This window comes from Drosophila takahashii, chromosome X (genome assembly GCF_030179915.1).
Source record: "Drosophila takahashii strain IR98-3 E-12201 chromosome X, DtakHiC1v2, whole genome shotgun sequence".
Classification (NCBI taxonomy): Eukaryota; Metazoa; Arthropoda; class Insecta; order Diptera; family Drosophilidae; genus Drosophila; species Drosophila takahashii.
The window spans coordinates 8,398,264-8,421,980 of NC_091683.1; the positions used below are offsets into that span (position 1 = coordinate 8,398,264).

General features: G+C 39.6%; 1 protein-coding gene across 2 annotated transcripts in view; it reads left to right on the forward strand.

Annotated features, from left to right (window-relative positions):
• The window catches only part of CARPB (Carbonic anhydrase-related protein B), a 66,628-nt gene that overhangs the window by 36,145 nt on the left and 6,766 nt on the right, over positions 1 to 23,717 (forward strand). For both annotated transcript variants that reach the window (XM_017157515.3, XM_017157514.3), the window contains exons 3-5: positions 10,421 to 10,471; positions 14,204 to 14,340; positions 14,982 to 15,194. In XM_017157515.3, the coding sequence (XP_017013004.1) occupies positions 10,421 to 10,471; positions 14,204 to 14,340; positions 14,982 to 15,194 (401 nt within the window). The remainder of the gene's footprint in view (positions 1 to 10,420; positions 10,472 to 14,203; positions 14,341 to 14,981; positions 15,195 to 23,717) is intronic.

A 23,717-nucleotide genomic window follows, 5' to 3' on the forward strand; every position in this document is an offset into this window, starting at 1 on the left:
CCGCAGGAGGGAAACCTCGGAGAAAAATGTGGCACGCGGCTAATGAAGAATGTGTGTTCTTCGACGACGCTGCGGGAAACTTAGCACCACCCACCCCCTGAACCACCCACCCAGCCGCAAAGGGCCACCCCCAACCCCAGCCTTAACCCATTTAAGACCCCCTGCCACCCCCTTTCACCCAGGCATAATGATGATTTCAAAAGAATTGCAAATGTTTGGCCAACATTTTGCGGGTCGCTCGGCGGGAGATATTCAAGGTCTCCCTTAACCCCTTAAACCCTCAACCCCACCCTTAACCCACTCACATACACATTCGTTTTTTGCCAGGGGTTAACTGCATTATGAGTGGCCCCCAGGTGAAAGGGAAATCCAATTGCAGTGCAAAGTGAAAATTCATTCGGAAAACATTAGCTTAAATCGAAACGAGAATATGTGTAAGTGAATAATAATTCCAGGACACTGAGAGAAAAAGCCAAGGGACCAGCTTAAAATTCTGGATTTTTTATAAAAATATGCAATTGAATGTCCAAGATGTAAAAGTAAATTCATGATTTCTTTCTGCCTTTATGGTCAGTCACTTGCGGGGCGAGTCTAATGAATACAAATGAATATATACCCAGCTTGGATCCTTCAGCGGTCGAGTCCTCGAGAGTCCTTCTTCAGTTCGCTCGCCTGGCTGAATCAAAGTCAAGGAGAAGAAAAAAGAGAGAAGTACTCGAACATAAGATGTCCTGGAATGGCTTTTCAGTTTTTCACCCTTTTTTTATACCAGAAATCACAAAGGTTTCCCTAAGGTGACACCAAAATACACTTATAGAGCCCTTAACTTACCTCTAATATTTTACATTAATATTTAAATGTTAGCTAAAATCGCTTCATTTTTTTTTAACCAATTTCCCATATTTATTTTTAGTTGCAGAAATTGTATATGTTAATTTTTATAAATATCCTAAATACTCCCAATCCCTGGCTACCCTGTACAATTTTGAAGCCGCAACACGCTCACTGCCCATTTTAAATGGCAGCAGCCGAAAAGTGAACAGCAATTGGCAGCAGCAGCAGCAACCAAAACCAGGAGAAGGCTTCACAAAATAGAAACAGAAGGGCAGTGCAGTGCAGTGAAAGGTGGAGGAGAATGGTGAAAGGAGAAAGGAGAAGTGCCGCTAGTGAAAGTAGCAATTGGGGGCAACAATGGAGAGTGGGGAGTGCTTGAAGTTTGTGCACCCAGTTCCACTTAGACTAATTAACTGCGCCGTCACTTGGCTGCTGCGATGCTTGGCTGTCCGGCTGTCCGTATGTCCGCTTGTCCGTTTGTTCTTCTGTCCGTTCAACTGCCCGGATGTCCTCCTGCTTCATATCGTTGACATGCCAAAGTGCCCCTGGCCAAAAACACTGGTTAGTCATGGCTCTCAGTTGCCATATCCCTTTGGAGATTTGGAAAGAAAAATTCTTAAAAAAAACTTCGGATTGGCAAAAAAACAATTTTAATAAACTATTCTTATTAATCATTAGATTTACATTTTAATTTAAATTGTTTTTAAAAGCGGTCCAAAAGTATGCAACAATTTATTGCGAAATTATTTGTTGTATACTTTAAGACACCTTTAAAAGTTATTTTAAAGAAATTTAGTTTATTTTAAAATACTTATGTATTACTAATGCAAATCCAAGAAGGATTAATTTCTCAAATCTCTCAAGTGAGCGAAAATGGGACGCTCTTCATTTGGCCTCGGCTGCTTTCTCCTGGTACTTTCTCCCCACCGCCACTTGGATTTCCCCACTGACGATGTTGCGGTCATCCGGTCACTCAGCGGTGCAGCTGCAAGTGAAGCCGGAGACAGTCGAGCAACATCATTAAAACTCCGGGAAAGTGGAAAGTGGAAAGGGGGGAGGTTGTTGGGAAAATGACACCAGAAATGGGCCCGCTTAACTTTTCCACTGTTTGCTCTTTTGCTGGCCATTTGGCAGTGGCAATTTGAGTGCAGCTACTACAGATCTTCCCGTTTTCCCTCCCCCAATCATGGTTAGACACCTGGATGGGATCGTTCGGGGAGCAACAACTGTAACTGCTATATCCACAGTTTTCCGGGGCACATCTATGGATGCAGGCGCCCCGAAGTATGCAGCACAAATTTTTAGGCAGCCAGAGCAGGGAAACCCTCATTTTCCCGGGGATTTCCATTGTGGTGCATGCGGTTGTGTCTGTGTCTTGTGTAACCCAAATGAGTAGAATGTGTGAGAGGCAACTTGACAATAATGAGTGCAGCAGCAGCAGCAAAAACAACCAGTTGCCAAAGTTTAAGTGCAAGAAAGGTGGGCAAAAAGCTGGGTCCTGGGTCCTCGGGCAAAATGGGAAAAGGGAAGCCAAGTTACTGCTCTCGGAAGCAAACAAGCAATGTCAGTCGGTTGTTCAGCTATTTTTGGGCACTGCGAAAACTTACCTGAAAATTATAGTCCGAAAAAAAGGTTTTAAGGAAAGGTTGCACGAAAAAATGGCAAGAAAAGTATAATCTATATATATAAAGTATGAAAATCCATTTAAATAATTCTATATTAATTATAAAATAAAATTATTTCCAAAGCTAAAATTGTAAAATAATATTTTACTTAATTAGCTGTAAAAGAAATTAATTTTTCCTTATGGAATTTTAAAATTTTTTTTCATGAAAAATTATGAAACATTTTTTCAATTTGTTAAACATTTTGTGGTGATTTTAGAATATTTTTAAGTTAGTGCAGCTGTCTTTTCTTCTCACCTGTCTTTTTCTCGGAAAATATTCTTACTCTACAGCCAAAAGCAACAAATCAGTGTCAGTGGAAAATTTACGCTTAAACATTTCCATCTCTCTCTCTCGCTCTGTTTCTTCCTTTCTCTCTTACAGTGGCGACAGCCAAAAACTTTTGCTAATATTTAAGTGCAACCTTTTTTCGCTTTTCCATTTTCCCTCAGCTTTTCTTCGTTTGAATTCAGTTTTCTTTTGCTTTTTCATTCCGTTTCAGGACGTTTGTTTTGTTTATTTGTGGGCTTAGCGAATGGGAAACGGGAAACTCTTCTTTTGGCGGAGATGGCGATGTGGAACAGATCACCGAGGACTAAGCCTCACCACCTGTTGCCAAATGCCAGGCTCCATCCCTCCCGATTTCTCCCAGTCTCCCGTGCAACTATAACTTTCTTCCAAACACACACACAGCCGGGAAACCCAAGCTCACAAAAAATGCAAAGCCAAAGTGACTGCGGTTCCTCTTTGCAATTCTTGCTTTTCCCTCGGAAAACTGCAGGAAAATCGGGGATGGAAAAAGGGGGCTTGAAGTGGGGTGGGTTGGGTTACAAATGCATGTACCAGTTGAGTGCACGAAAAGCTCAGCCCAACACGATTTAGCTCAGTCAGTTCCCTTTTTCGATACCCTTATTTTAAAGGGTGTTTTTGAAAAGTGATCATCGCCATCAAGAACTTTTATTCCTTGAAATGTTAAATTTAAGCCTACAATCCTAAAAATGTTAAATACATTTTCTTAGTTTTTAAATTTATTTACAAAAAAGTACATGGAAACCAAATTAAATTTTTTTCTGTTTTAATGTATTTTTATAGTAGATCTATTGATTTTTCATTTATATTTCTTTTTTGATAAATATAAAAATATTTTAATTTTTTGCAAAGGGTATTTTTCCGTCGAGTACTTAAAACAAACTGATTTTTTCGTTGAGGCTCCTTTCGTGTTCGGTTATTGTTACTATTGCCGTTGTCGTCGCTGGCGACTTTCTGACTTTCTGACGCGCCTATTGGCAGTTGGAGTAGTGACAAAAGCAACAAAAGTGGTGAAAACAACGGGTAACGAAATGAGCTCACAAAGTTTTCGCCTTTTTTTCCTGGCATTTCCTTCGTTTTGTTGCCAGTCTTGTTTTTGCTTTTTTTTTTGACAGGTGTTTTGCGTACCATTTGTTTCCGACACACACTCACTGAAAGCTGCAGGTGTCACTTGGGAGAAGAAAAAAAGGGATGAGAATAAACAAAACAGGGATTTCACGGGACCCACAAAACAAATCGAGCTAAACGAGATGATTTTTGATTTGTTTTCTTTGGCATAGATGTTCTGTTTTTTGCCATCTTTTCTGTAACATTACAGGCCCAGATAATAAGGGAAAAAATCCTAGTCAAATTTAAAATGTTTTCTTTCAAAATTGGTGTTTAAAGTTAGATTTTACCAACAGTTATTACGTCCTAAAACTACTCCCATCTTTTCTGCATTTCTTCTAACATTTCAGGTAGCTGTTCCGCGAAAAAAAAACCCAAAATGCGTTGAGAAAAACGGCCTCCATAGCATCCGATTGATGTTTGATTATGGCCACACCCCAAATACCATTTCCCATACCCCCTCCCAAAAAAAAAACTCCCCCACGGCATTCTGCAAATGCACTTAAAGCGCAAATGGAAATCGACAAAGTAAAATGAGAGAAAAAAACAGAGGGGAGGCCACGTTGACTGGCCGCATAAAATTTTAGTACTGTGTACGTAATTGAAATGGCATTTACCATTAGCCAGGCGAAGGGCAAAGGGAGTGGCAGAGGTCAGGGGTTAGGGGGCGGGCCAAGGCGTGGCAGCGGACGGGATACGGACAAGCGGACAAACGGACACACGGACACACAAAAAGCAAAAAGCGAGTCGACAAAACTTAATAAAAATCAAAGAACGAGGTGTGGCTCTTTCATAGAGGGTTAGGGGGTGGTGGGTGGAAAAAGGGGTGGTCAGTGGGTGGCAGCGGGGGGAAAATGGAAATGGTTACTTGAACCAGGCCAGGCCAAGCCAAACCAAACCGAACGGAACTAAAAAATGAAATCGTAGCGATAGAAATTAAAAGCCAAAGCTGGCCACAAAAACAGAGGCGTGTAAGCTAAGTTCAGGGAGGGGTATTCAATGGTCAGGGGCGATGGCGAAAGGGGGAGGGGAGAGGCGCCCCGCCTGACGAGCGAGCGACATTGATTGAAAGCTTTCACTTGCTTGCGCTTTTAAAAACGGAACCACCGCCTTGTTCCTCCAGATCTCTCTCCTTTTTTTTCTGCCAACCCCATATCCTTCGACTTTTTGCTCCTGATTTCAGGCGAACACGCCTTCGGCTATTTGCATATTACTATTCTACCCCCGTCCGTCCGCTTTACCATCGTTCATAAAAATCAAATGAATTAAGAGCGCCGGCGGAGAGGGAGGAGGAATGTGTGCGGAAGACAGGAAGACCGTTAACGCAATCAATTAAAATACAAATAAACGATTCCTTTTAAAATTTAAAGAAGTCTGGGATATTCTGATTAGCAATAATACCTCTTACAGGGTTTGCTTGATTAAATCGAAGAATATTTAATATACATTTGTAGGGATTTCCTGAATTTTCAAATTAGTTTTTAAATAAATGTACATAAATGTGAAATAAGTCAACGAACTTTTTAACAACAGAAATATATACGTATACGTAATTTAAATTTTGCAAAGACTCTTCAAGTAAATAAATGTAAATATGAATATATAAATAATATATAAATCTACTTACAGATATTTTATATTATTTTGTATTGATTTTCTAATAATAATATAATTAACATAAATTAGACGAGGCGTATACGTAATGTATATTTTGCCAAGTCTTACCAAGTAAATAAATGTACATATAAATACGTTGTAAATTCCTAATCTTTCAACAATCTCAAAAAAGGCTGGCGAATAAATTATCCACATGAATCACAGGCCCCATGTAAACATGGGGATAATTTACAAGAACCTCGCACATTTTCATTATATTGTATCACTCGTCATATAATTCAGTTTTGGAGAACATATCCTTTTGTGTTAGGTCCAATCTTTTGTGTTGACACTTCGGCGGCAGAGAGAAATTTGCATATGTCTCAAAAAGTGTGGGCGTGTGTGTGTGTGCTAGCAACTTGGCGGGGGGTGTGTGTGTATGTGTGCCATATTATGATAGTGATAGATATAATCAAGTTGGGCAAACATCAACAAAATATTAAGTTACCCGCGGGCACAAAACTCTGAAACTGAAGCCCGATGTCTCTCGATGTCCTGATATTCTCGTGTCCCTCACACATGTCGTGTATATATCCTTTTGCTCACAACTACAAATACTACTCCTCTTGCCAACAACAAAAACAATCAGCTAAAATGGCAAAAAGGCAAAAAACCCGCGACAGCGTGACTAAAATGCGCACGTCAATCCTTTTTTCCCCTATTTTTTTTTTTGGTTTTTTCCCCTCTCTCCTATTACGCCACCCCCCTCCCACCCCTGTTTTCCTGCCAGTATTGTTCTTGTTGTTTTCCCTATTGTTGTTGTTGATTTGGGCGCGCCAGAAGTCGGCCATGTTTACGTGCTTTTTAAATAGACAAGCGACTACGATGACAGCAAACAAATAGCAAATGGCAAAAAAGCAAGCAGCGAACCCAACGAAAAGCGAACGCAACACAAAGCAAAGAAAATACGAAATGAAGAACCGGAAAATAGGGATATATTGCATAGATCGAAGTGTTAAATGCTCTTTAGTTGCCAGCCATATTTTAAAAATTGTTAAAATTAAATCGTATATATTACATTTATATTTAAAACAACTGTTTAATACCTGGGTTCTTGAAATCACTGGGAAATATCAAAATAGGTGTCTAAAGGTATTCAACAATATATGTTTTACCTAAAAGTAATATGAATTTATAAAAGAAGACGACTATCCTTTATTCATTGCATTTTAGACACATATTTTGACATTCCAACATAATTATATTATTATTTTTAAATTCAAAAAATAATCACTTCAAAATTTTACGTGGTACAAATATTTTAAAATGTATTATAAATTAACTGGTTGATTAATTTGCTTAAGGACAATTTTTTTAAAATAACAAATATTCAAGTTGAAGTATTTTTTTATCAATTTCCCCCGTCAAGAGTATCAGAAAAAAAAAGAAGAAACCCAACTGACAGGCGGGCCAAACAATATTGAGCGCAACTAAAGTGTCGCCATTAATTTCCTGCACAGGAAATACAATACAAAATAAAACTCAGCATCGAAACTCGGCTGAAATTGAAAACCCTCGAAAAAGGAAGCCCCAAGAAGAGATGGCTGGTGACAATTAGCACGCATTGGCCATAACCATAAACGGCAAACAACAATTAGCAGCAACTATTTTTGCTTATTGGCCCTAAACTAGAGGAGGTCCCTGGTGAAAGCGGGGGATGTGGGGTGGTGACCCAGACGGGTCGGCAGACAGAAAGTTGTCAACGGCAACAGAAATGATAAGAAAATTTCATTTGTAATTAATACTAAAAGGCGCGACGGCGAAAACAGAGAGAGAAAATTCAGGCGGGGTGGAAAATGCGAGGCAGCCACAAAAGCGACGACCACAAGCCAAAAACGAAAGGCGAGGGGATGGGCGGGGAAGCTCAGACGGCTGTGCTGCCATGGCATTGCATGCACTGAGAGAAAAGTATGGGCGATTAATGAATTTAATCTCGAATTTATTTGAGGAATTTATAAATTGGTTAATTAATTAATCAGATGAAATAAATTTAAATTAAGGGTTTATTACTTTTTAAAAATCTTCCAGACCTAAACTTGGTTTCTTTAAAACTACATATTTAATAAATAAATTATTTCCGAACTTCTGTTTTTTTTTTAGAATTTTATGTCAAGCTGTTCTGTGTGATTTATGCTTCTTACCGTTTTTAAAGGAAAGACTCTATATTGGTTAAGACCATAATATTTTTATTCGATATATTTCCAACTTTAAATTCGAATTCGATTTTTCTCTCGGTGTATCCCGAACTGGTGACTTTTTGCCCTGCTCTCTCGCTTTGTCACTCTCTGTTGCTTTGTGCAGCCATAAAAATTTGTTCAACATTTTGTTGCCTTTTATGATTGCGAATGCGAGACCAAGGAGGAATGGAGGAAGGCCAAGAAGAAGCCAACAGAAGGATCTCAGGTGTGGAAGGAGGGGAGGGAGGGGGGCGTGCTGCCAGGTGAAAATTTATAAATAGAATTCAATGAACAAACAAACCCAAAGGAGAGTGGGAGAGCCAGCGAATTGAATAGAAATTATTCGAGATGTTATTTTTTTCTACCCCTCCTCCCAAAAAAAAAAACAAAGCTTAAAAACTTTTGGTAAAGTGTGTAAATTTGAGAGAATAAAAACACCTAGAGCTTAATGGGAAATCGGAGACTTGGGGGATTGGGTGTTTAAATAAACTTAGTGTTTGGTTCTGGGGGTTTTATAATATTTATTATTATTATTATCTTCAGTGCCAAAATCACAGTAAATCATGTTAGAGAATTAAATATTTTGTTGGTAGTTTAGGCTGTTTTCTTTTTGTTGGTAGTTTAGGCTGTTTTCTTTGTCATGGCTGCATTAAAATGAAAGAAATCTTCAAGTGCGCCTCACAAATTACAAATCACAAAGAGATTTTATGAATTGCAGTGCGCAACATTCAGCCAAAGCCACAATTTGTCGACAGCGGGTTAACTCCCCCATTTTCCTCGAATCCCTCTTTTCAGTTGCCAAAGGGTTAAGAACTGTAAAAGGGTAAGAGGCCAGGGGACTGCAATGACGCTGAGCATTTAGAAATCCATTAATTTCAATCATTGCCCATGACTTTGCATTATTATTATTATTATTGTTATTACTCTCGTTGATGTTGCTCTTGTCGTTGCCTTTTACTTTTCGCCCCTCCCTCGTCGCAAAATTTTCAAGGTTTTTTTAGTCCTGGCTTTTTGCGCTTTTTACAAAATATTTCAAAGGGGTAGAAAAAAGGCAGAGAACTCTGGGTTGTTTTGACCCAAAGTTTAGCTTGGCGAAATAGTTGTATAGAAAGAATTAGCAAGAGAAATTTGTATTTAAATTTTTTTTAAATAGGTATAATAAATTAATGTTTTTTTTCTACTTAATAAATATTTTTATTTGTATGAATAATATATAAATATTATTTTCCTTTACTTTTGATTATAGGTAAATATACCCTTTTCTGCCCAAAAAATATAAACCTTCCCAGCGATTCGTTAGTAAATCTACCTCTTTTTACCTAATAACACCCCTCAGAAAGTTTCACAAGAATATCTGGAGTGGAACTCGAGTTCGTTGGGGTTTCTCCCCGCGAACGTGGAACTCCTTGCCGGAAACTACAGTGCATTTCGCACTGCACTTTGTGGGGAGCCCCATGGAATGGGATGGGGGTGACAAGGGGTTGGTAACGCGTTTTAATGACTCAACATTTCTTGACTTTGATTCGAGTCGCGGAAGGAAAGAAAGAGTGCAGGTTGCTGGTCCAAAGAGGGGGTGTAAGGAGAGGGCGGTTGCTTCTGGCCAAAAGGCATTGGCCCGCTTTTTGTCGGCTGTCAAAATAACAAAGTGCTTCAGCTGCATTCGCAAGCCAAGCCAAGCCGAGCCGAGCCAGCAAAAAGTGAGGTGCAAAAAAAGGGCCAAAAGGCAAAAAGTGTCGATGAATGTTAAAGTTAACAAGTGACGGAAGTGAATTTACGGGGCGAGCAAAAAGAGCAAAGCAGCCGCAAAACAAAAAACTGAAAAACAAAAACGAGCCAACGAAGCGGCGAACAAAAAAGCGAAAAACCAACTCGAACACGAAAAAATTAAAAGGCAAGTAAGCAAAAATCATTTTCACAAAGTGCAGGACACGAAGGACCTGCCGAAAAAAGTCAGAAGTCGAGTCAAAACGAGTTGATGCCCTATCATTAATGGAGAACCGAACTGCTGTTTTATGTAGCAAGACAAATAAATAGGTTATTTGTGGTGTTTATATTAATTATTTGGATTCATTTTGAGGGAAAATATTTTAAAATATTTTAGTAGATACTTACAAATTTAACAAATAACTTAAATATTTTTAAAAGTTATTTAACTTATAAATAAAAGCAATAATAATAATTATTACGATACAAAAATAAGTCTATTAAAAATTATATGATAAAAGTTATATTTTTGGCATTTAAAGGGTTTAAAAACTGTATAAACGTTTTAGTTCATAAATATTCCACTACTATATTAATTAAACTAAAATATCTATTTTTTTATTAAAATATTCCCATATAACTAAATTTGTAAAAAAAATTATATAAATATTACATTTGTCTTTGAAAAGTTATAAAATAAAAATGGAAATACGTATTACCATTTTAAACAAGTGAAATTGCAAAGACAAGGATGACTGTTTGCAAGCCATTAAAATGTGAAATCCCTTGCAATATCCCGCGTATTTGGCAGGCACATTTAAGCCCCGCCCTCAGAAACATTATAAGGTATTTAAACTGGGCATATACATATATTGACCCAATCAGATCTTTGACATGTTCGCGGCTTATATTCATCAACTCGAGAATCGAAATCTGATGCACTTTTCCCTTTCCGCTTTCTCTTTGCAGTTCTGCTCGCCGTCAGCTGGGAGGATTGGTGGACATACGATGGCATCTCCGGTAAGCTTTTCCCCCGCCCCGCCCCGCCCCGCCCCTCTTTGCCCATCCGTTGAAGTTTTCATAAATACCAACAACAAAGTAAATTTTAATCAAAGCTCAACAATAACCACGGACGGAAGCGGAAAGTAAAATTTGAGCCAAGCCAACGAGCAGCACGCGTCGCTACAGCAACAAAGTTGAAGGGAAAATGGGTGATGCTTTTCCACCTGCTTTTCCGGGGGTCGCGGAAAAGCCAGGGCGATTCTTGTGTCGTTGCTGCCGGTGTAAAACGATTTTCTCAGCGACTGAAGCTGCACGCGTGAAATGCATGTAAAAAGAGCCAAAAGGAAAATGGCTGGGAGGGCGGAAAAGGGGGGAAAATGGGGGAAAAATGGGAGGTGGAAAAGCGGAGACGAAGCCGATTTGCAGCTGTCAAATGGAAAGGCGGACAAAGTATTCAAAGAGCCCAGCGGAGGAAAGCGAACTTTCCTTTTTTGCACCATTGTCTGGCGTTGAAACGTGATAAGCAGAGGCCCAGACGGCGAAAGAGAGCGAGAGAGAGGGGTATATAAGCAGTAGAAAGAGACGGGGAATGGAGACCCGAAATGCCATCGCCTTTGGAGAAATGGAGAACAGTTCGCCATGTGTCACTTCAACTGGCGGCAAAATCGGGGCAAAGGTCCGTGGAGATTATGTCCAGACAGGACAGCAGACAGCCGATAAGCGTTGCTCCGTCTCTCTCTCTTTCTCTCATCCCCTCTCTTTCTCCCTCTCTTACTAGAAAGCAGTGGAAGCATCTTTCTTAATCTTATTAGAGACACAACGGCGACGCCATTTGCACAAGACAAATGCATAAATAAGTTCAAGTGCTTTGAATTTTGAATTGGATTTTGGCGAACAGGGAAAATAAGAAGAAGAATCAAGTTTAAAGTGCAGAAAGCCGAAATTCTGCAGGAGATTGGGGGGAAATGCAATGAGTTTCAGGGAAATAATATTTCTCATTGCTTTAAGGCTGAGATTAATTTATTTATGGATTTTCTGTTAGACAAGATATTAATTAAAATATTTTTACTTTAAGGGAAATTTGTTAAAGGTAAAAAAAATATTTTAAAAACTATTTCAAGGTTTATTGTAGTTTAGGTTTTCCATGTATGCATTTTGATATTTTGATAGCTTAACCTAATAGCTTTTCTCGCCGTGTAAAAGCCTGGCAACAGGGGTATCTTGTAACACGTGTTGTCAACAAATTGCAACCGAAATCCGAGGCGAACTTTGTGTCTCTTTTGGCATAAATAAATTTACATAAGCATTGCATGCAGGACTCCGAAATCCCCCGTCAGGGGGCGCCACTGAGCCACTGAGTGTGTGGGGTGGCTAAAAGGGGGTGAAATGCCAAAGAGGTTGCCCCGAAAAAGACGGCTTAGCCTCAGCTGCAGTTGCAGCTGCAACGTGCCACTTGTTTAACGTGATTTGCACTCCCAACGAGCCAAGTAAAAGCGGCCAAACGGAATCAAACGGGGCGTGTGCTGCATGCCACCGCCTTTCGCCTTCAAAAAAAAAAAAGAGGGGGAAAATCCAACCATCAACCCAGCGAGGCAACATCCACACCAACAGCCAGTCAGCCAAGCCACTAATGTTGTTAATGGCTGCTAAAATCGTTTGGCAATTGCCTCATTGACTCGACTCCAGACCGCAATTTAATAGACTCGAGACTCGAGACTGCAACATCCTACTACTCCTCGGTTCGGTTCAGTTCGGTTCGGCGTTATCTGAAGACCTCAACTCAAACTCGTAGCCGCCGATTCTCCTACTTTTCCCCCGCCGCAAAATGCAGTGGCGATGAGCACGTGACACGAGTTTGGAATCCTTGAAAAGCTCCCTGTTTAAATGGATTTAATAAGCACATAATTATTTATAATCAAGAGTTTTATAGTCGAATTTATATCCATAAAATCCTCTTTAAATAACTAGGAATTTAAATTTAATTTTTTTAATAGTTTTTTTGTAAATGTTTTGTAAATCAAATTATTAAATTCCATTTATTTATGTCTTTGAATTCAATAATATCCAATTCCATATTCTTCAGTTAGTTGGATATGATAAAGACAAGCTTTGTTATCATAAAAAATGGTATTTAATATTTAATTTAAAAAATATTTAGCTTAGATCAATTACACATTACATCTTAAATATTTCTAATTAAAATCTAGCTAAAAATAGGCCTTTAAAATAATGTAAATTATTAGTTACTAGTCTTGCAACCTTTTCACATTCAAACTACTTAATCTATTAAAGCATAAGATCGCCACGCTTCAGCGGGTTAATTGCTTAACCCATTTAACGCCCCCGGGCATCTCCGGTTTTTCATCTCAGCCACACTGGTTATTTTTCCCACTCTTGGGATTATTTTTCATCCGCTTTTCTTTTGGCTTTTCTTTTTGGCTAATGCGATGGCGTCGTTGAGGTCAACAATCGCTTAAACGCGAGTACGTGGCATATCTATGATTGAAGCTCCTGATTGCGGCCTCGCAGCGAACGTGTTGATTCCCAGGATTCCCCTCTCTAACCTCCCCCCTTTTCCGCTTTTCCCCTTTATTCCCGACTACGTGTCGTATACGCAATGCGACTGCAGGCGAAGCATTTTTATGGAAGAGAGAGAAAGAGAGAGGGGAATGTGTGCCATAAATGGGATTACAAGTGGCTGGAACGGACTCGAATGGAACAACGGCCAGAAGAGGTTTTAATAATGGGTTGATCCTTGAGCAAGCAAGCGAAAAACATGGCCAACGAAGGGATAAACTAGGAATATAAATAAAAACCATAAACTCAATTAAGAAATGTAACTAAATGGTGGAAAGTGGAAGGCAATACCTGTGTAATATTTAACAAGTGGATTAGAAAATAACTATATCAATATAATTCACAATTAAAAAACCAGAAGTAGCCAAAATCACCCAGAACAGCTTAGCATAAAAATCAAAAAAAAAACCTGAACTCAGAAATAATAATCTATAAAATACCAGCACCCTAAAACCTTCGATTCTCAACTCGAAAACCTCAATGAAACACTTTCAATTGCTGGAAATACAAGGACCATAGATTATACAAACTCAACAATGGCAAAAAACTGGCAATAAAAAAGACGGCCTATTGTTTTTTGGGTTTCAGCTCAGCTTGATTTCATATTGCCATAAATTAAGCTGCCGGGTTGCCCAGATAAAGTTGGCCAAAGCCAAGTGAAAGAGATGCCAGCAGATAGGAGAGAGTGAGAGAGGGAGATAAGGCTGCAATTTTACAGCTACAGTGGGGTTTTCACTAGAAATGGGAAATGTGGGACTGTGATTGCGAGGAAAACTAAGCAAACCGCACGAAATTAAACAAGTCAGGGGGTTACGGGTTAGATGGCTTAGTTGTGTGGCCAGAATCAAAGAGACGCAAAACCAACCGAAAAAAAAAAAAAACTAAACCAACGCAGGGCCAACACCTATGCAGATGCAGACAAATATTGTAATGGCCCCTGGCCTCCATGACTTTTGCAACCCCCCCCCTGACCCTCCCTTAACCGCCCCTCTGCCATTATGCAATTTGTGGCAGGTTTTTGCAGCACACAACCCACAATTGTGGTCGGCAAGGAAACTTTGGAAACAGTTTGAGGCGAGGGAACTGGGTTCATAAATCTTCCTGCCACTGGACACTGGCATCGATTCGAATGGCCTGTCTAATAGGGTGCACTATATTTCGCTCCCCTTTCAGGTCCTGCCTTCTGGGGCCTCATCAATCCGGAGTGGTCGCTCTGCAACAAGGGTCGTCGCCAGTCGCCGGTCAATCTGGAGCCCCAGCGCCTGCTCTTCGATCCCAACTTGAGGCCCATGCACATAGACAAGCACAGGGTAAGTTGGGGATCCTCATGCCCTTGGGAAATGATATATGAACAGATATGATACTTAGTATAACATTATGTTATATGATATTATAAGGGTTATCACTTGTTATAGTATTTTATTTGCTAAGTTTCTATTTTTTTTTTTTGCCTATTTGAGTTTATTTGAAAACAAATATTTTTAAAATTGTTATAAAAATAATTTCTCACTAATTAATAAATCCCGCAAAATTTTAAAATTCAATATCCAAGTTTGAAGAAGATTTAGATAATAAATTTATATATTTTATTGTTCCTTAAAAGTTAAATAAGTTTTGTTGTGAATTATATATTTCTAAGGCATATTATATTTTGTTAAAATGTTATAAAGCCTAAAAATATCGATCAATACTTACTGCTTCACTGGATGATATATTTATATGCTATGATATATATATATATATTTTTAAGAGTAAGGAAGTCTTAATAATATTATAATTATTATTATTTTATGAGTATTTAAATTTTAATATTTTTATTTATATTTTCCCCTCTTTCAGAAATTCAGAAACATTTTAGTTTTTAGATATCCATCATTTATTTTAAATCTAAACATTTTCATAATTTATTTTTTAGTAAATATACTTATGCTATACATATCTCTCCCCCCAGATATCCGGACTGATCACTAATACGGGCCACAGCGTCATCTTCACGGCCGGCAACGATACGGTGGCCAACTACGATGGCATGCAGACGCCTGTGAACATCTCCGGCGGACCGCTCTCGTACCGCTACCGCTTCCACGAGATCCACATGCACTACGGCCTGAACGACCAGTTCGGATCGGAGCACAGCGTCGAGGGCTACACGTTCCCGGCGGAGGTGAGATAGTACTTATATTCTTCCACCGGTGTCACTCTCAATTTCCGGCCCATTGGGTGAGGCCTAAATTTAGCCTGGGACACTTTGACACTTGCTGGGGCTCAAAGCCTTGGCTTGGATGCTATTTCGTTCCTTGCCTGTCAACAGATTTCCCTCTTTAACAATTCAATTGTGTCTGTTTCGGTTTCTGTTTCTGTGAAATGGAATGCTATATTGTGATGGAAAAACGGGGGAAACTTTTCTTGCGTCATTTCATTGCCATCCAGCCGGTGGCTGTAAACTTGTTAGCCCGCCCGCTCAAATATTTACACAGATAAACGAGCGGAAGTGTATTTGATCAGCATTTAATGCAGCAAATGTCGATTTGTCGCTGACAAAAAAACACAAGAAAAGGGGGAGGCAAATAAAATAAATAACAAAGTCAAAAAAGTCAAGTCGTCGTCGTCTTTGTCTCGACGTTATCATCAACGCGACGACGTCGTCGCCAGGTTCAACATGTTGGAGATTCGGCCCACTTGTCTGGCGCTTTGATTTGCCATCCCCACCCCCAGCTTTTCCGCTTTTCCACTTTTCCGACCCCCCAGGCAGGCATCATTCACACTTTTTCGTGGCGGAAAGTTTCCACAGAAAGCAACTTTATATAGAAATAATTGTAATACAATTGTTTTAATTTATAAAAATGTAATTCATTTAATTATGGATTTAAATGAAGTAATTTATAAAAATTTAATTCATTTAATTATAGATTTAAATGAAGTAATATATTTATACAAATATATTCTAACTTAAACTACATTTATTTAAATTTTAAATAAATAAGTAGCTAATATTATTTAGTTGTTTTTGTATTAAGGGCCACTTTCTCGTTCGTTTGTTTATTTTAAAGTAGTGTTAAAACTTTTCCCTTTTGTATTGTTATAAATCTCATTTAAAACCTTTTTTACTTATTTTTAATGAAATTAAGAATTTAATTTCCCATTTTGTATTATTCTACTCGTCATTAAAATCCCCTTGTATTTATTTTTAAAGTGAATGATTTGGCATAGCGTTTTCCTCCTGACTTTTCACAGCCTGCTCCTGATGGCTGATGATTTTGTATTGTTTTATTTGTACATTGTTTTCGGGAAGCAGGAGGGACATATTTATGTGTCATATGGCAGGCAGGCGTTGTTGCGACTCGCTCAGACACCTTGTCTGTTTTTCCCATCTCAGCCCCAGAGTTTTCCCTCACCCTGAGTTTCCCCTCCCCCAGCATTTTCCGGAATGTACACATGCGTGTGCTTTCGCCCCCTTGTTTGTTTGCTGTTTGTCAAATATGATTTAACCTCGCCGGAGAGTCCGTGTTTTGTTCATTTTGATGTCAAGTTCACACACAGAGACTTCGCCTCAGTTGATTTGTGCGAGCAGGTTATTAAAAATATGTAAATACCCGCGACTTTCAACAAAGGCTTCTCAGTTCCCTGTTTGTCTGTCTTCTTCTTGGCCATCCTAGCTGGTTATTTATTGCCCGAGATTTATAACTAACTGCCGTTGACTCAATGACTCCTGAGGATGCGGTGGGAATCCCTAATCTCTGACAAATTCCTCTGGCCAGATGTTCATTAATTAAAACACACACATTTATTGCGGGGCTCCAGCTGTTGCCGTTACAAATTGGTTATTGTCTAGTGTTAATGAACCCATAACTTTTGTCTTGGCCAGCAGATTGATTGGCCTATTTATGGGTGTTTCGATATTTTAGGCGCCTTAGGATTTGTTATGATTTTGTTTTATTTTTATTTTACATTTTGGAGAAACAAACATCTGAAATCAGAACAATTTAATGGTGATTTTTAGGGTTAAGCTAAAAACATTTAATAAAATTTAGAATTTAGAGAATCAAGAGAATAAAGTTTTGGTTGACCCTATGTAAATAGCTAACCTAAAATGTAATCAAAAATGTATAATCAGCTGAATGCAGATATTTAGCGAGTAAACGACTTTCAGAGATATTCAACTCTAAGATTGTTTGGTTCACCTTTATTCGGTTTTTTTTTTAAACCTGAGAGGTTAAATTAAACCCGAGGTTACATTTGGAAAAGAGTCGTGTGGTTGGCTACTACTAGATCTTTTTTTTAGTCCTTTCCTGGCCTGCCATCCCCACAAAGCAAATGCCCGAAATCAAGAACACTCCTTGGCGCTTTTTTAAGAAGCTCTCAGTGGCGAAGAGTGCTTCTTGGCTCCCGGAGGGTTAATCCTGTCGTGCGTCTGTCTTCCTCTCGGTTCGTGGTCCTGAGTCCTTGGTCCTGGGTCCTTGGCCACTTGACTTGACTCGAGTCGAGTTGAGTTGAGTTCGGTTGCGACGGGTTGAGTTGAGTTTCCCTGAGTGATGTGCGACACAGTTTTCATTTTCATTTTCCTACTCAGTCGCATTTCCATTTCCATTTGTCGCTTTGCTCGTGCGGCGCTTTTGTCTGCCTTTCCTTCACTGATTTTCCTCTCCCCTTTCCTTTTTCCCTTTTCCTTTTTCCTCTTTGCTGCCAGGCAATCAAAAAGTGAGCCGCAGCTGCCACAACAAACTGCAGACTGCCGACTGCAGACGACAAACAAATAACGTTATAAATCTGTTGCATGTCAGCAGTTGGCCCGCAACCTTTAACCCCCGACTGCCCCTGCCTGCCGTCTTAACCCCCGAATGTCAACGCAAATTAATTAGAAACCCGCCCAGGGATGAAGCTCTGTTCTCATTCGCGAATGACAAAGTGTGCCGTGTATTTTGGGTTAAATTACTTCGACTTCGACTCGGAATCACAGACACCAATTTCCCCGCCTCGGGGGCCTCGAGAACAACCCGACAATTCCCCGATTTATTTCGCCTGTGCCAACAATCGGGTGATTAAAACGCATTCTGCCGCTCGTCTGGCTTCTCGGTTTAAGCCCAAAGTGACAAACAATTGCCAAACTGAAATGGGAGACCGATTCTGTATCTGTATCTGAATCTGAATCTGAGATTAAGATTGAGTGTGCGTCTGGCAGCCACTTGAAAACTATTTTTAAACTGTCCAGCAGATCTGGCAAAAACGAAAATCTAAAAGTAATCCATCAATGCTGATTTCTGACTTCAGTGGAAAATCATATTTAATAAGTCTGGAAAATTGTGAGAATGAAAAGCATTTCAGACGTAAATGAAAAGCATTAAGACAGCTTTAAAAGATGTTTAAAAAAATGCAATAGAAAAAAAGGGAGCATATTTATATTTTACAAATATTTTATAATTTTTGAGTATTTTTTACTATAGATATTAAATATTTTTAATGAAATTATCTTTAAGTTCTATGAGTATTTTATAAAAGACAAAAAAGTACAAAAACTGTTTCTTAGATTTTTAAACGAAAATTATTTATTACTAAAAATATTTAAAATATTCTGTAACATTTTGAGTAAAAAAACCATTTTCCAAAATGGCCCAATTAAGTCATCGGCAAAATATGGCCAGAACCGCCGGGGCAATCCCGTCTCCATTTCCAGCCGCCAGTTTCCAGTTACCCATTTTCCCGGAAGCCGCCTGTCTCCGGCCAATGTAAGGCATTTTCCGGCCGTAACGAAAGCCGCCTTAATGGGCCCCGCCTCGGAATTTGATCTGCCTTAATGAATTCGTAATTGGCAATTTTAATTAATCCCCATGAAATCCGCACAAGATTGCAGCCGTGTCTTGGATTTCGGTAGCCTGTTGTCATTGGATGCCAGTGGCGCGCACAAACACCTGTGAGGGGGGGTTGTTTCACCCCCACCAGCTATGCGTTATTTCTATTTGCAATGCACAGTTGCCTGATTTTGATTTGTTTTGGGCCGCGGTAATTTAGCACTTGTCTTGTGGCTAAAATTTAATCACCAGGGGTTCGGTTTTAGTAGTGGGAAGGGGGGGGCGATCGCCAAGGGCGTAGGTGATAGGGGGTGGCGATTTTCACCGCACTTTGCGGATGAACGGATGAACTGCCATCCGGTAGTCACGTGCCCAACGGTAGGCGGTGATCTAATGGACCGGGTTAAACCCCCCCACCCCTCCAACCCACTTGACCCCCTTCGTTATGGTCAGATTCAAACCCCCCTTTTGCGGTTGGCAACCACGGGCAACAACACAACCCGAAACGACCAACAACCAACGATGGCTTAACCATTAATTTACGCGCTAACCATGAAGTACTTAAATATACAAATGTATCTGTATCTCTATCTGTGTGCCTGAGTGACTGAGCACGAACGAACGCCAAAATATTTGCTGCTAATGAGGTCGTGCTGTAATTTTAGCAGCCCCCTTTCGTTTCCCCCACCGGAAAGTGTCCCCTCGTGCACAACCCCTTTCGGAAAATCCGTTTAAAGGATAACCAGCAGCAGAGGCAGCGATTAAAGCACGTTTTTTCCACCTTTTAAAACGCTACTAAGTCGTTAATGGGGGGCTGAGTGGATTTTCAGCGGGCGGGTAATGAGTTCGGTGAAGTTCTTGATTGGATTATGATGCCAGGCAAGTTAGGTTGCTCTATGGGTGCAAGGTGCTTGCTGGCAAGACGGCGTTTAAAGCGTCTGGCCAAGAGAATTGTGCAAGTGGCTTAAACGTCTGCGTGGCACTAATAAGGCGGTTGGGTTTTAAAATGTAAGCGGCTATAATTGGAATTAAAATGTTTTTAAATATTAAAAATACTTAAATATTAAAAAGAAAGTTTATATAAAATATTTTAAAAACTTCACAAAGGTGTCTTAGAGTATGCAGTGAAAAAAACACTTTCATTGCATACTTTTAGACACCTGGTGATTTTTGTTATTGTTAGCCAGTCACCCCGAGTTCCTTTGTTATCCCAAAGAGGGAGCCACCACCTTTGCCCACTCAGCGTTTCCAAATGGTCGCGTTTTCAAAACGCCAGCAAATCGCATTTTCCTGCGCATTTCCCTGCTGTGTTTTTCAGTCGCTCTCCTTTATCTTTTGCTTTCTGGTGCCGGGCATAATTAGCCGAAAGTGCTACAAGTGCATCGGGAAAGTGCTTCAGGAGAAAGGAGGGGGGACAACCCGACAACCAGACAACCATGACAAACTGCGGCCAGAAATGGAGCGATCTAGGTCCGGTAAATCGGCTCCTTCCTCTTGTTTTTCCCCAGCTTTCTATGTGTGTGTGCGTGTTTGACAATGTCCCCAGTGCGTTGTTAAGCTAATTTGCTTCATTTGTCTAGAAAACTGACACAGGCCAGAAGGGAGGAGGAGGGGGGCAGGCCAGACAAGGGCGGCAAAGTGTTGACATGAGGCCATGTTCTCGGCCTAAGCCACCAAGCTCCTCCTGCCACCGATACTCCTATCCTGCTCCTGTTTCTCCTCCTGTTTCTGCTCCTGCTGGCCATGGCCAATATTATCGTGCCCGGTCAGTGCAGCACGAAAGCCAAGTCAAGCGGCTGAAGGGCCAAGAATGCTGCTCCTTCGTCCTTAGTCCCCTCGCCAGCTAGCCTCCACCTTCATCAACAACCCCCAGCCAAACCAATAAGCCCACTGTTACCTCTGCTACGAAAAATATTTCTGCACAGTGGGTGATTTCAAAAGAGTCTATGGAAAAAAACATAAAAAATATAAATATACAAAATATAACAAATTATTATGATTAAAATACATTATATTCACAGCAATTCTAAGTTATCAATTTCCCTAAATATATTTCATCATAAAAAAAATATTAGTACTAAAATTTAAAATGCAAAGCTCAAAAATATAATTATTAAAAATATCCATATCAAAATCACTTACTGATTAATTTCAGATCTCAGCAATTGCTTTTTATCAGTTGCCATAAATTAAATACTACTAATGAAGGAAAATTTTCGAAAATGCTTATCTGCCATTATTACAAATCACAGAAATCGTAATGTTTGAGCACAAGCCACAAATTATTTGCCACTTATCTGTGGCCTAGAAATGAGCAATGAAAATGGTTATCTGCTTTGGTTTATTGCTTTGATAATTGATTTAAAACTGATTTCATTGTTTCTATAATTAGAAATAATTTATAGCGAGGAAAATAACTATGTTATTTATTGTGGAAATTGAAAGAGGTTAATTTTGACTAAGTTATTAGTAAGGAAGATTTTAGTAACTGGTTTAGATTTCTTTTTTATTACATAGTTTCACTTTTTTTTTTATTTAATTGTTTGGTAAAAAAAAATCATTTAAAAAAAAAAGAAAAAAAGCTTTTTCCTCCTATTTTTATTTATTTAATTTACATACTTATAAAATGCCACTTTGGTTTAGCTTTCTTAATTTTCTATTACTCTTTTTATTAACCCTATTTTCTGTTATTTGTCCCACAGTGCGGGCCAGCTTATTGACGGCGTAGAGGGGTTTTCGAGGTAGAAGAGGACCCACTGTGCTGGCCAGGCAAACTTTCAGCAGCTGGCGTCGCGCTGGTCGCTTTGACTCCTGCTCCTGCGGAGGGGTTAAGGAGGGGGGAATCTATGGGTGGTGGTGTTACGGGACTACCGAGGACTACAGACTAGGCCTGAGTCTGGGGCTCTGGGCTCTCCGGTCTGTGGAATCCATGCAGTGAAAACATGTGTAATTGATCTGATTAAGTTGCCTTTGCCTCTGCGTGTGTCTATCTGTGTCTGTTTCTGTGTCTGTGTGTGTTGGCCAGCTTTTCCTCTGTATCTGTATGTGTGCGCTTGTGTGTGTTGGCCAAGAAATATGCCAGCTCCTCTGGCTTTGTTCAAACAAACACTAGAGGGAAAGGGGGATGGGGGCATCCCCTAACACCGCTTAGGCTTTTGGCTCTTTGCGTTTTGGCCGGCTTGTTGTCCGGCTATTTGCTGGTACTTACACTATTTGCCCTTGTTGTTCTTGTTCTTGTTGTTGTTCTTGTCTTTATCCCCACACTGTTGTCGTTGTTGTTGCTACCCCAGACACACGGCTTGTATTTATTTGCTTTGCCACAGGCTTTGGCTGTTTAATGAAACGGAAATATAACATTTTAGTTTGCGGTCAAATATTGTATAATTTTCCTCCCACTTCCATTGTTGTTGCTCGTTACACAAAAAGAAAATGGAGGTGGGGAGTTCATTGCCTTTATGATTCAATTTCATAGATATTTAGGCCCAAGGTGTGAAGGCATAAGGAATTGAGCTGGTTTATGTGTTGCGAACTCCGATTTATTGACTAAAGGAAGGGGATTTGATTTAATTTGATTTAAAGAGCATTGGATTAAAAACTTTTCGGTAAGGGTTTAATTTTCAAAAATAGTCTCTTATTTCGCGGGATTTGTATATTTTTAATTCACTTCTAAAGGTGTCTAAAAGTATTCAGCAATAAATGCCTACTTTTCAGTGTTTATTTTTGTCAAAAATATATTATTAAATTGCTTATTCAAAGGTGGCTCCACTTAAATCGTCTACTTAAACTTTTATAGTTCCGAAACTAGTTTTTTCTTTTAAATTTTTAATTAACAACAAAAAGTGCAGCATCTGTTGTTCAAGTGGCAAAGCTGCTTGGTTGTTTAGTTGTTCGGTTGTTCAGTTTTCTCATGCAGTTAACGCCCCAAAATCTGCTCCTATTTTTGGATGTCTGAGCAGGAAGCGTTTTTGTGTGAATGAACATAGCTTGGTGCTCGGACTGTGGCCAGTTTTTAAGGAGAAAACTAGGGGTGGGGTTTTCATCTTCAGTTTGCCCATGGTCTCGTCAAAATTTCATTTGCATCTGCATTCTCAAACATACTTAAGTATATGTACATTGTACATATATGCAGGGACAGTGCGTTTCGTGTGTTTAAATATTTCTTAATTAAAAATGTATTTTTTAATAAATAAAATTTAAAAAATAATAAAATGAAAACGTATTTTTAGGCACCTTTATAAATGATTCCATACCCTTGAAGACCGTGTTTTTCTTTTATTTTATTTAAGTTAGACGTATACTTGCGAAATGCACTGTACCCACCGAGCTCTTCATTTCTGATAGAAACTTCTGTTCTATTTGCATTAGTTGCCATTTTTGCCACCCCTTTTTTCCGCTGCCCCGGCAATTGCAACTTCGCCAAACACTCGGGGAAAAAGGAAAAAGAGTAACTTTTGGGAAAATTTTAATTTAATTTAATTTTTATTTGCCTTGCTGGGCACACATTAAAATTGCAGCATGTAGTTTTTTAATATTTAAATGCAAGCCTCGCCGCCTCACCGCCTGCCGCCCTGCATTTCCTCGCATTTCCTTGCTCTTTTCAGCCATTCTCCTTTTGGTATGTATGTGCAATCCCCCAGTTTCCAGTTTCCCAGGGAAAAAGAAGAGTTAAAAGTCGGGCCAGGACATGTGGCAAGTAAGGGGGGATTCCGGGGCTACTACTATTAACTGCCCAGCGCCTACGGCCATGCCCACTGGCCATCAGTGTGGGCCCTCTGCTATTATTATTATTATTTTCACTATTGTCTGCAGCATTTCCTTCCGCTCGGTGCGTCTGGTCTGGTCAACCAGCGAATGCACACACACCTACACACTCAGGTCGGGGAAACAAACATATTCCAACA